General features: G+C 40.3%; 1 protein-coding gene across 3 annotated transcripts in view; it reads right to left on the bottom strand.

Annotated features, from left to right (window-relative positions):
• Positions 1-13,154, bottom strand: part of LOC124798516 (pyruvate dehydrogenase phosphatase regulatory subunit, mitochondrial-like) — a 163,883-nt gene that overhangs the window by 94,288 nt on the left and 56,441 nt on the right. For all 3 annotated transcript variants that reach the window (XR_007016947.1, XM_047261960.1, XM_047261961.1), the window contains exons 7-8: positions 4,040-4,310; positions 15-139 (exon numbers count right to left, since the gene is read on the bottom strand). Coding sequence is in view for 2 of the 3 variants with exons in the window: in XM_047261960.1 (XP_047117916.1) it covers positions 15-139; positions 4,040-4,310 (396 nt within the window). In the remaining variant the exon portion in view is untranslated. The remainder of the gene's footprint in view (positions 1-14; positions 140-4,039; positions 4,311-13,154) is intronic.

Raw genomic sequence — 13,154 nt, 5'->3', positions numbered from 1 at the left:
TGTGCCTCACTTACCTCAGGTGTTTCTCCCAGAATCCACTTTCCATCAGGAGTAAAATTATCTGGTGAATTAGTAAGGATTGGCGTTGCCATGTCATTCAGTATAGGTAACCTGTGTACCGCTTTCTCCCACAGTGGTTCTGCAAGCATGGTAAGAAAAAGAGTACTGTTCTCAAAATTCTTGAGTCATTAATTCTCTTGGTAAAATGGTCATATATCTCAAGTGAGCTAGTTCAATATCATATATTTCTTGCTATCTGACATGTTTGCTCCTTTGGGGATACACTACATGAGTATTGAAGGGATTTACAGTTAAGTCTATAAATGATGAGTAGGCATGCATGTGAGGTGTGTCGTGTTTGTGTTTTACGAACAGGTTTTTACATTATGTCATGAAGCGCTGAAGATCAGTTCTGAATACATGACGTATGACACCTACAGCTCAGATTCACTTAGATTTCAAATAAAAAAAGTTGTAGAGTACAGATACTTTGGACTGTTTTTACTGTAACAGCACTTATTACACATATGAGTGATATTTCGGAGACAGAGACTGCCAAGCAGTCACAGTTGGGCCTGAGTACATGGAGACAACAGTGACTGTGTGTGTGTAAATGGTGCTTGTGTTAAGGTGTCTGAGTTTTTTACATCTGATGAAAGACTCAGTCCAATAGCCAAATACATCTAGCATTCTTCTTCATTGTGTCTGTCTGTGATGGAAGATGGATACACAAAGACTACATTTGTGATGTCAACAAAATACTGATAAATTTACAGAATGTTTGTGTTGGCTAGTTATTAATATAAAATGGTTCAGCAAATGTGTTAATTAAATTGTTTTGGGGAAAATGAGTTTAAACTATTTAAATAGATGTAGAGAAGGAGGGAAAGTGGCAAAACTTCTGACATAAGCAAGCAAAAGGAAACTAAAATATTCCAAGAAGAATACTGGTTTTATAAAAAATGTAAATTTAACGCTGTAGCAATTAATGATTATTTATTGAGACATAAAATGGAGATTTTTGGTACACTGGAAGGAAGCAGCTGCTCATACAAAAATTCACAATGAGACTGGAAAGTCACAACCACTTTTGTGTTTAAACAGGTGTATAACAATGACAAGAACAATACATCAAAATTTAAAGACTGTGGCAGTCTTTCGCTGCACAGCTGTCCCAGCAGTTCCGTATGCCCCTAGCTTGCAATGGCCACCTGCTAAGGCAGTGAGTTTCTCCCTTCATATGTTAGTTCTGTCCCAAGCTGTTGATCCTACTGTGTGACCAGAAACGTGCACACTACGGACACTGGTTACTGGTGCAGAACAGTAGCTCGGTCCATAGCAAGAGTTCGGCTGACCTCGCCTTGATCAGTCACCTCCTTCTACTCGCAGTGTCAACATCAGTTCCTGTTATGTCCTCGCACTGCTACGGACATGCCACATGACAACATATACCGTGCAGTTTTCATAGACACCCACGCCATGTTGTCTCTACCATGCTGCACAGCTGGGCTTTTAAATGGTGTTTCATGTTGTGTCTTCTGCCAAAGACTATTAATTCCACACTGCATGTCGGAATATCATTGCCCTGGTGAAACTCGGGATGAGACTACCACCTTGCTTGGCATCTGCTTTTTTACCATGCCGCTCATTTTTCCAGCACCACCCATGCCAGCAAGTGACTTTGTTCAGAGCTTATCAATTTTGAGACTATTTTGTGTGTTTCTTTGTAGTCACGTACTCAGTAATTAGATGTGTTCCTTGAACAAGTGTGAAAATTGTTCCTTGTGCGGCACCTACCACACTTTGTTCTACCATTTGGTAATCAATTCACAAATTAGGTAAGGAAGCATTCCTACATTGGTGCATCAAGATTAGCAAACCAATTGGGATTAACAGAATAAAGAAACAAATTTTCCTGCACAAAAAACTGAAAAGTGTGGGTTCTTCAGGAAACTGAATCAATGTGTTCTGGCAAAGCAATGTGTTTGAACATACTTCCTGTCATTTGAAGCAATATTCAAGAAACAATATGTTTGACTGGCATTAGCTCTGATCCACTAAGACATCAGTAACTACTGAAGGGAACTGAATGTAGCAATGAAAACAGAGACATACATTTTACACACTCTGATCCTATAAATGCTGTTAATATATCTCATTAATGTGGATACTTCTCAAACATTTATAGTCGTACTAATGTGTTGTCTGTGACATATTGAGAATAATCTTGCATGACCACATCTAAAAAAAGTGTTTTCTGATACCTGGGACATGTACAGAAATTGCCTGAAAAAAGGATGGACCCCACCTCCTCTTCTCTCTTTCCTTCCTCCCTCCAAAAACCCTGGAGGTAGTAGACTAAAGAACAGTTCTAAAAATCACTGCCAAAGAATATTTGAATAAAATAAGCAGAAAGATATGTAAAAATATGACAGTTTACTTCTGACAAAAACAAATTAGTCAACTAAGACATGAAAGCCATAAAACAAAATGTCTATAGTCAAGTAGTAACACACAATGAGAGTCTGTTTAGAAAGTAAACCAGATGCCCATCCACATGCTACCTAAGGATCTAAAAAGACCAACACACTTTGGACCAGTAACTGATTGCAAACATAGCTCTAGACCAAATGATCTCAGTGCTTCAAGATTTTACTTGATATCCCTATATAATCAAAAGAATTAATTCTTTTCATTGCTTGAATAATTTTTTGTAATTTAGTGAATGTGATGTCTGTTAGTATGCCTGCATCATCTACCAGAGTAAACTTGTAACATCTGTACTGAGATGGAAGAATGCACGCCAAAACAATAGCCAGTTTTGCAGAGAGGAAGCTAAATCACACGAAGACTGTACAAAAAAGAAAGAGAGAGAATAATGTTAACTGAATATTCCATAGGATTTTAGTAGAACAACATTATAATAAATGGAAAGCACTAGGTTGCTTTTGTTCTACATTGTACTACATACTGTAGAACAAAAGTAAAGTAGTGCTTTTCGTTCATTAGAGAGAGAATAAATTGAAGTTACCAGAAAAAATACTGAGTAATAAAATCGGACGCAGTCGAAAAAAATATAGTGTGAGGCAAAAGGTATTCTTATAAAGTTCCTATTTGGAAATATATTGAAGATAAAACACACAATCTAACAACTGTCCATGCATGAAATGTTGCCACACATAAATTAAACAGTGTAATCCTACATTTTAGCGATAAAAAATTACAACATGAATACATATGCCATGAATAAAACAGATTCTGAAAGTTAAATGTATCCCAAAAAGAGATTTACATGTCTATATCACCCTATTCTAAAATAATGGAAGCAGTAAAGGCAACCACTCACAATATAAATGAGGCATTGAGTGACTGACAGGTGTGTAAAAGAAGACTGAAACTAGTGGCAAACTCCTAAATACACACACACACATTTTCTGATGGACTACATGCAGCCAACAGGAATGATGTTGCTGTTGTTCATATTATGTGTGTGTTTTTCTTAGTTAGGTCTGAAGAAGAATACTGTCTGAAAGCCTAGCAACAGTTTCAGTCTCATTACTTTGTTCAACATGCTTCTCATTTCAGAGACAGGGAATCCATAGTTGTTTTAGCAATCTGATTAAATATCAACACCAATGTCATAAAAAAATTGTATTTCATGACCAGTTTTGGCCCTTAGGCCATTATCAAGGGGTCAAATACATCTTTCCACCTGGTCATGCTATTTTTTTCTTTCTTTTTTTTTTTGTTATTTTGTTCAACATGATCCTCATTTTGGACATAGGGCACTTACAGTTGTTGCTATCAATTTGATTAAACAGCAACTCCAGTTGCATAAAACATATTTCATGGCCATTATCAAGTGGTTTGTTTATTTGCGTATTGATTGATTAATGCCTCAGCTCCATAATGACTGTTTACATTTCCTCCTTCCATTATTTGTAGTCCACTTTGGAGTTTCCAGTATCACAATCAATTTGAATTTACAGTTATAAGAAATACAGTAGTTGGAGTCACCAGGCACAGAAAGTTCACTTACTGAAATGGGCCCAGTCTTGAGGTAAGCGATTTCTCCATTCTTCAGGAATACCTCCACCCCCAAATGCAGGTTTTGCTTCTTTTTCAAAACCACCGACCATAAAACCTCCTTCCCACTCTCTAGCATATGTATGTGCATCATAATCCCTCACACATGGCAACCACGGATCTAACAACAGTTGTGGTGACGCAGTTGTTGCATAGAAGTGTTCTGCTGGGACAGCAGGCACACGCACCTTAGGGCTACATCGCTGGCCCAGCTCTCTTGCCCACTGCCATAAGAGGATAACAAAGAAGAATTAATGGCATATTTAACATAAAGAAAATACTAAGTGAGAATTATAAATCTGAGAACTTTTGGAATGAATAATCACAGAAATTATCTTCTCTTTCATGCCCCTTGTCTACCAGAGTAGAGAGAACTAATGTTGGTGACAATCTCATTGTAGTAGCTCACATTTGTGATTTTAAGAAGTTGGGAAGTGCAAATCCATGTTTGATAGACAACAGGGTTTTTTCTTTATTTATCAATTTTCATCCTTTGTAGATAATAGATTTTTTAATGTAGCTTAGCACTGCTTGCAGTGCCACATTTGCATAGTTATGAATATTGTAATGTAGCCTCCCACACCCACATTTTGCTGTCTGTCAGTATGCAGTGAACTACTGTCACTGACAGTCTCTGTGCAGTAACTTGCGTTTGTGATTTTAAGAAGTTAGATAGCTCAAATCTGTGTCTGAAATAAAACAAAGCTCATTTTTTAATTGTTTTCATTCATGCAACTCACAGCTGCATATGCTGTTAGTCACAGTCGGCTATCTGCAAGCAACAGTCTCAGCATGTAGTACCTTCAGGGAAACTAGCGAGTCACATACGGCACTTCACGTATCGCTTGTTTCGAATGTGAGCTCTGTTTCTGAGGCACCTACCAGAGGATCAAATGTGGGGAATGCACTCACCTCAGAGTGGGTGAAGGTTGTAACCTGTACACATTACTAGATGTGTAGGTTGAATGTGGGATTTGGCTATCTGGCCTCACTCATTCACCCTGTGAGTGTACAAGTGGCCACTCCTTCACCAGGGTCTAAGCAGGCAGACAGAGCGGGCGGAGGTGATTTGCTAGTTATCAGGAGCCTGAACACTAGGTGTGTTATGGAGCCCCTCAGGGAAATGGCGTCTGGGCTGGGAAGAAGTCCAATGTATCCTCAGTATGTCTACTGGGGGGCCACATCCAAGGTGAGGAGGAAGCCCTGCATGTGGCTATTGAGAGTCAGAGTGCAGTCTGCGAGTTGTGGTTCATGCAATGCCAATGACTTCTGTTGCTTGTTTTCTGAGGTCCTTCTCTGTTCATACAGTGGCTGGTGGTATTGTAAATACTGCTGGCCTTACTCACCGAGTGTAAGCAGAGCATAGAATCTGCAGTGTTGTACCCAGGGTCAATCAAGATCCTTTATTTGGAACCAAATGGAGGGTCTAAACAGAGGATCTGTGGATTCTGTGAAGGTCTTGACTGCAAATTTCTGTCCTTCATAACTGGGTGGAGAATTTCAAGAGTCTCTTGACAGGTCAGAGTGTGACAGTTTGCCTTCTTCATTTCTTCGTTTGTTGTCCTCGGTGTCAACATAGTGCATTGTGATACTGGCTGAAAAATGGGGTGTGGAAGTATAACACTGACTACTTTAAATAATGTAGCTGAGAGGTACACAGTTGCATTTACTTTCACTGTTCACAACCCGCTAACAAGACATAGTTATATATGGCCAGTGCACTATTGATTTAACTTTCCATAAGCCTCATTAATAGTTTGCAGCCAAACCCCCACATACTGCTACAATAGTTTACTATCGAACATCTGTGAGCAGTAAAAACTTAACCACAAAGTTCACAGTTCTTGAAGAACAGAAAGGAGCAGACACTGTCATTGTTTTAACACATGGCCTAATTGTATAACACTTATTTCAGAGTTAAGTTGAAGCATTGTTGTTGTTCTAGCCAACACAGGTTTCTCATCTGTAATTCGGCCATGGGCTGACTGTCTTGGGACCAAAAATCGGGACCTTATACATCCTTACAATAATAGGTACTAGATCTACACACTGTTCAAAGTTAAATTTACAGAAATTACAATTAAAACTTAACTCATTAAATTAACTGAATGCATCGAAAAATTGGTTCTTTTTAACAGTTTCTTCTACTACTAGGTTTAGGTTGAATTATTTGTTTAAATGATGAAATTAACAGATATTGTTAAGAAAACAATGCTTTTGATAAAACTGTTAATCACTTTGGAATTAATTAAGGGCTGGCTTTGCTAACATGTTTTCGAATAGAGCCAAATAGATCCTTTAAGAATACTGTTACTTGTTCCTCCAAATGTTTGTAAGTAGTACAGAATTTATATTTGTTTATATGTCAAGAATAGAATTTAAGTTACAAAACAATTACTGATTTCACCCTGTAACGAAAGATACTAACTAGGCATAATTGAAATAAATTATAAAATAAATTACATACATAAAACTAAGCACAAAATCAGATCTGGTGTTACATTCTTTAAGGCTAAGAGCCAGCCTTTCTCTTTTATGAAAATGCAGATTATACTCACGTATGTTAATGGTAATTAGTCAGAAGTGAAAAACTGAATTTTAAGGAGGCAGATGGCAAAACAAGAGGGGAAGTAAAAATGATGAATGCACCCCAGTCAATATGCTTTCTCCAAAAGCTGTCTTGAGTAAATACACCTCAAAGCTACAAAGAGGCCTGACCTTATCGACAATATCAGTATAGAGGCAGGGACTAGCAGTCACAATGTCATCACAGTCACAACTGTTACTTAAGTTTCATATATCTATCAGGAAGACCAGGAGAGTTTTTATGCTGGAGACAGCAGATAAGCAGTTGTTAACAATGTAGGAAAAGACATATTGTTACTTACTGTAAAGAAGACATGTCAAGTTGGAGACAAGAACAATTAAAAGACAGTCACACACAGCTTTCACAGCCTTTGTCAGTAAGACACACACACACGACTGCTAACTCCAGGATCTTGGGACGGAATGCAGCTTGCAGCTATCATGTGGGATGCAAGCAGCAATCTGGAGGGGATGGGGAAGGGGAATGGATCGTGAAGGGGTAGTAGTGTACAGGTGGGGAGAGAGACAAACTCTATCTGGTGGAGTGTGCAGGGAATAGAATGCCAACAGGTACAGTGTGGGGCAGGAAGGAAGGGAAAAAAGGAGAGGAGTGGGGAAAGACAGGCAGAGGTGTTGACAGAGGGCTGCAAACAAACAGAGTTGGAGATGAGACTGGGGATGAGATGATAGGACAGAGGGGATGGTAACTGTTGGGTGGAGGGTGTGAGGACAGTGAGTTACCGTAGTAAAACGTGGCAATGTGCTGTGCAAGAATGACCACACTTCAGATAAGCAATAGTTTTAAGAACTTCATTCGATAGCTAAGAATATGAGGTGGCTTCAGAAAGAAACCTGCTTGTTGTATTGGCAATGACACTAAAGTTCTAGCCTTTTTAATTAAGTGAGCGCTGATTAGAATGCAGTGGGATAGCAGACAGACGTCAGCCAGAGTGGGGGTAGCGTGCCGAAGGTTTACGATAAGAGCAGAGTCGAGCGCGGTAGGCTGGCATGGTGACTTCGAAGAACATGGAGGCAGAAGGACACAGAAAAGCCAGGGTAGCTCAGAAATAAGATGCAGTATCCACAGGCAGACACCCCTTGGGGATGGAGAAGGTGGACTGGTCTGGCCAGAGGCTGCCGAAGGGTAAAAAAGTAGTTCATTTGAAAAAACTTAAATTGGAGCAGAGGGCCAGAGCAAAATTGGCAGAAGAGTGTAAATCAAAAGCGTATATGCACAGAAAGCAACAGGGAAAGTATAAGGTAAAATGTGTCTGTGTTAAAGGAGAAGATGGTGGCTGATCTCACAAGCGGTTTAGTGGTGGAGAAGGGCACACAGCATGCCATTGTTGAGGACTAGCTGTTCAACCGGGAAGCAGTACGGGTGGCTGGCAGTTGTGCCCCCGCAAGATTACAAACTAAGCTTTGCTTTTTGGCTAAATCTGAATAAGACCATGACAAAGTAACGTTCGTGTAGCTGGTGAAGTTATTTTGACTGTGAATGAATGTTTATCTTAATATGTGACAATTAGTGAGGCATAGATGCAATTAGTTAATTGAGCAGAGCTTATTGCATGCAACAACATGACAGTCATTGAACACAGTAAGGCAGCTGCTGTGCTCGCTACTACTGTTGCAATTCTGTTTTTTGGTTTTCTGCCAATTGGTTATGATCATGCTTATTTTTATGTGGGGTATCAAGTGTAAGTAAAGACTGAGTTCTTTGGTATTTGGTAATATAAGATCCTGGCCTTGTGCGTTAAAATACCCATGTGGCAGCTGAGTGAATTATATTAATATGATCACAATTGGAATGAGCCTGATTGGGACAACAACCAAATGCAATCGGTATCCGACAATGATCTTGAACCCACTTAGAGGGGCATATCCATCTGACCACTATCTGGCTGGATTCTGGTGTGTAAACTACGATTTTGCAATTTGTTTGTAATAAATTGTATCAAAGGATTTTGAGGCCAACATGTCTCTAGAATACAACTGCTTTTATCAGAGCTGCATTGCGTTTTTTAGTAGCACCGAAATTCCTCTCCAAAACCTTAGTTCTATGTATTTTTCCTCTCCAAAACCTCAGTTCTACATATTTGCTAAGTCCAGAATCCACAGGGTGCCGAATAATGTATGAGTGGCTGAACTGCAGGTAAGGGCAGGTAAGATTACAGGTCGAGAAAGTGCGGAGGCTGACTATGCTGCCACCGCGTAGGTAAGTCACAAAGAGAACCTGCCACGCACCCCTGTAAATAAACCACTTACCGTACCAGACAGTTCAAGGGGTCCACTACATTATAAGTTAGGGTTTCTCATTCCACAGAGGGGAGGTTACAAAGTGCTAGATGGCCTACGAAATGTCACAGTAATATTTAAAGCTTATGGAACAATGTTACAGTAGGTTGAGGCTGGGATAATTACAGGAGTGGAGAACGTGTTTTAAGGATAACTCACATCCACACAGATCAGAAAAGCTGGTGGCACAAGGAAGAATCCATATGGCTTGGTTAGTGAAGGAGCCACTGAAATCAGTTGTACTATGTTTAGCTGCATGTTATGCCACGTGGTGGTGTACTTTGCTCTTGGTCACAGTTTGGCGGCAGCTGTTCCCTCTGGTGGACAACTGGTTGGTAGTCATACCAATATAAAAAGCTGGGCAATGACTGCAGCAGAGTGTAATAGGACTGCTTGTGTTCTCCGTATACACAAAAAATCTAACAGACAGGATGAGCAGCAAATCTGTGACTGGTGGTACTGCTGTGGTGCATGGGAAAGTGTAATCGTCAAGTAGCTGTGGGATGATTCGGGATGACTTGGACAGAATTTTTATTTGCTGTGATGAATGCCAACTTGTTTTAGATGGAAGCTGATATGATCTATAAAGGATACCACTTGTAGGACACTAGTGTGACCCATTGTCGAGTACAGAATACTTCTGTGGGCAATTCTTGAGTACTGCTTGAGCATTTGGGCACCCTATCAGGTCCAATTAAAGGAGACCATCAAAGCAATTCAGTGGCATGCTGCTAGATTTGTTACCCGTAGGTTCAAATCAAAACAGAATTATTACAGAAGTGACCTGTGAACTGTGAATCCCTGGAGGGGACCAGCATTTGTGGCTCACTGCATAATGATTTTATTGCTGCCAATGTACATTTCCTGTGTGGATTGCTAGGACAAATAAGGAAATTAGGGTTCGTGTGGAGGCATATAAAGAGTCATTTTTCCCTCACTACTTTGTGAGTGGAACAGAAAAGGGAATGTCCACAGATAGTGGTCAAGTACCAAATGATGGCTTGCACATTATGTATCCATATAGATGCAGAAGCTTTGTATGTAGACCTCTGATACTTACATTCACGTACCGGAAGCTGCCTAGCATATAGTCATCTATAGAATTTATGTTTTTACTGCTTTCAATGAATTCATAGATTCTTTTGTGTTTCTCTGTGAGGTTTCCTTCTCAAAATTACAAGAGAAGTCTACCACGTGTCATACGATATGTTTTTTATTGGTTATGCCATTGGTATTCATTTTGCGTATTCACGTAGCAACCAAATGAACATCCCACAAATAACATAGCTTGCTATGGTAGTTACTGGTACTCTCAAAATTTCATTGCAGTTTGCATGGCAACATCAGTGATACTACATTCAATTCTGCATTTCATAGTTACAGTGTTGAGTCGGCTTACAGTTTGTAATTTACTTCATGGTTAGTATACATGTTTTGGTCCTTCTGAGGCAACAGATGTAGATTTATAAAACATGTATGGTAAAAACAAACAAATGAATTTTTTGCTAAAGATTTTACTTTTTGTTGATACATGATACGCACATCAAAAAACGTTCTGCATCACCTTGGTTCCGAGAGTTCTGGAACCTGTACAGAAAATTGGAATAGAGATCAACATAAACATCATTTCCACCCTTTTTATTGCTCCTGAAAATCACACATTGAATGTTGTACCACCATACAGCGAGACCTTCAGAGGTTGTGATCCAGTTTGCTGTACACACTGGTACCTCTAATACCCAGTAGCATGTCCTCTTGCAATGATGCAAGCCTGTATTCGTTGTGGCATACTATCCATAAGTTCATCAAGGCACTGTTGTACCAAATTGTCCCACTCCTCAATGACGATTTGGCATAGATCCCTCAGAGTGGTTGGTGGGTCACGTCATCCATAAACAGCCCTTTTCAATCTATCCGAGGCATGTTCGATAGGGTTAATGTCTGGAGAACATGCTGCCCACTCTAATCAAGCAATGTTGTTACCCTGAAGGAAGTCATTCACATGATGTGCACGATGGGGGCATGAATTGTCATCCATGAAGACGAATGCTTCACCAATATGCTGCCGATATGTTGCAATATCGGTCGGAGGATGGTATTCACATATCGTACAGCTGTTACTGCGCCTTCCATTATTACCAGCAGCGTACGTCGGCTCCACATAATGCCACCCCAAAACAGCAGGGAACCTCCACCTTGCTACACTCGCTGGACAGTGTGTCTAAGGCGTTCAGCCTGACTGGGTTGCCTCCAAACACGTCTCCGATGACTGTCTGGTTGAAGGCATGTGTGACACTCATCGGTGAAGAGAATATGATACTAATGCTGAGCAGTCCATTTGGAATGTTGTTGGGCCCATCTGTACCATGTTGCACGGTGTCATGGTTGCAAAGATGGACCTTGCCATGGACATCGGAAGAGAAGTTGTGCATCATGCAGCCTATTGTGCATAGTTTGAGTCATAACATGATGTCCTGTGGCTGCACAAAAAGCCTTATTCAACATGGTGGCATTGCTGTCAGGGTTCCTCCATGCCATAATCCATAGGTAGTAGTCATCCACTGCAAGTAGTAGCCATTGGGTGGCGTGAGTGAGGCATGTCATCGACAGTTCCTGTCTCTCTGTATCTCCTCCATGTCCGAACAACATCGCTTTGGGTCACTCCGAGACGCCTGGACACTTCTCTTGTTGAGAGCCCTTCCTGGCACAAAGTAACAATAGGGATGAAATCGAACTGCAGTATTGACCATCTTGGTATGGCTGAACTACAGACAACACGAGCCATGTACCTCCTTCCTGGTCGAATGACTGGAACTGATCATCTGTCGGACCCCCTCCATCTAATAGCTGCTGCTCATGCACTGTTGTTTACCTCTTTGGGCAGGTTTAGTGACATCTCTGAACAGTCAAAGGGACTGTGTCTGTGATACAATATCCACAGTCAACATCTACCTTCAGGAGTTCTGGGAACCGAGGTGATGCAAAACTTTTTTTGATGTGTGTGTAGTTGGGTGGAGTGAGGCGGGGTTGTGAGAGGAGAAGGGTAGGAGATTACTGTTTCAGAGCCTTTTCAGTTAGATTTGTCTAAACTGGGAGTGCTTGGCAGAGGCAGCAAGACACCACTTGCAGATTACAAATCTACTGCTTCACTCTAGAATAGAGCACAGAAAAAATGAACACCTAAATCTTTCCATATAATCTCTGCTTTTCCTTTTTTTATTATGATGGGCATTCCTTCCTATATAAGTGTAAAGCAACAAACAGTTTTGGTTTGTTGCCTGTAATTTCATGAAGAGATTTCACTGTAATGAAAAACACCTTTGTTTTAATGATTGTCATTCCAACTTGCTTATATCTGGCATTTTCTGCACTATTTTATTGTAACACAAAACTAGCCATGATTTATTGAGCTTTTCCAGTCTTCTGCCAAATCTATTTGGTAAGGATCTCTTAATGAACAGGAATATGCATGTGAAAGATCAATAAGCAAAGTGTAAGCAATTTTGGTGGATTTTTTTGTAGCTTATAAATGTCCTGTCAATAAGAGCCTCTTTAGTTTATATTCTCTAGAACATTTTTATGTGACGGTTCCAAATTAAGTTGCTCATAATTTTAATCCCTACATATTTAGTTGAATCAACTACCTCTAAATATATCAAACAATGGAAACTCCAGGTTGGAATATCAAAAATATAATGAAAAGGTAGATTGCTGTTCACTTAAAGGATGTCACATTGAGTTGCAGACAGACACAATGATAAGACACTTACACATTAGCTTCAGCCAAACTGTTCGTCAGAAAAGGAAACACATACACACATTCATTCACACAAACAAGCACATCTCATGCATATGTGACTGCCATCGCTGGCAGCTTGGACTGGAATGCAACTGCAATGTGGAATGAAAGCAGCAATCTAGAGGGGACAGAGAAGGGAAAGGATAGTAGGGTATGGGTGGAGGGAGAGAAGAGCGCTTTCTGGAGGAGCATGCAAGAGATTAGACTGCCAACAGTCATGGCATCAGGAGGCTATGGGGCAGGAAGGTGAAGAGGAGGAGGGAAATGTAGCGAAAAGGAGAGGAGTGGGAAGGGGAAAGATGGGTGGGTAATCTGGCAGAGGGCAGCACACAAAAGAGTGTGGAAAACAAAAATGGGAGCAAGGTGATAGGACAGGGGATGAAAA

The sequence above is a fragment of the Schistocerca piceifrons genome, chromosome 5 (genome assembly GCF_021461385.2).
Source record: "Schistocerca piceifrons isolate TAMUIC-IGC-003096 chromosome 5, iqSchPice1.1, whole genome shotgun sequence".
Lineage (NCBI taxonomy): Eukaryota > Metazoa > Arthropoda > Insecta > Orthoptera > Acrididae > Schistocerca > Schistocerca piceifrons.
The sequence above is the reverse complement of the archived record's forward strand: the minus strand, read 5'-3'. Positions and strand labels throughout refer to the sequence as shown.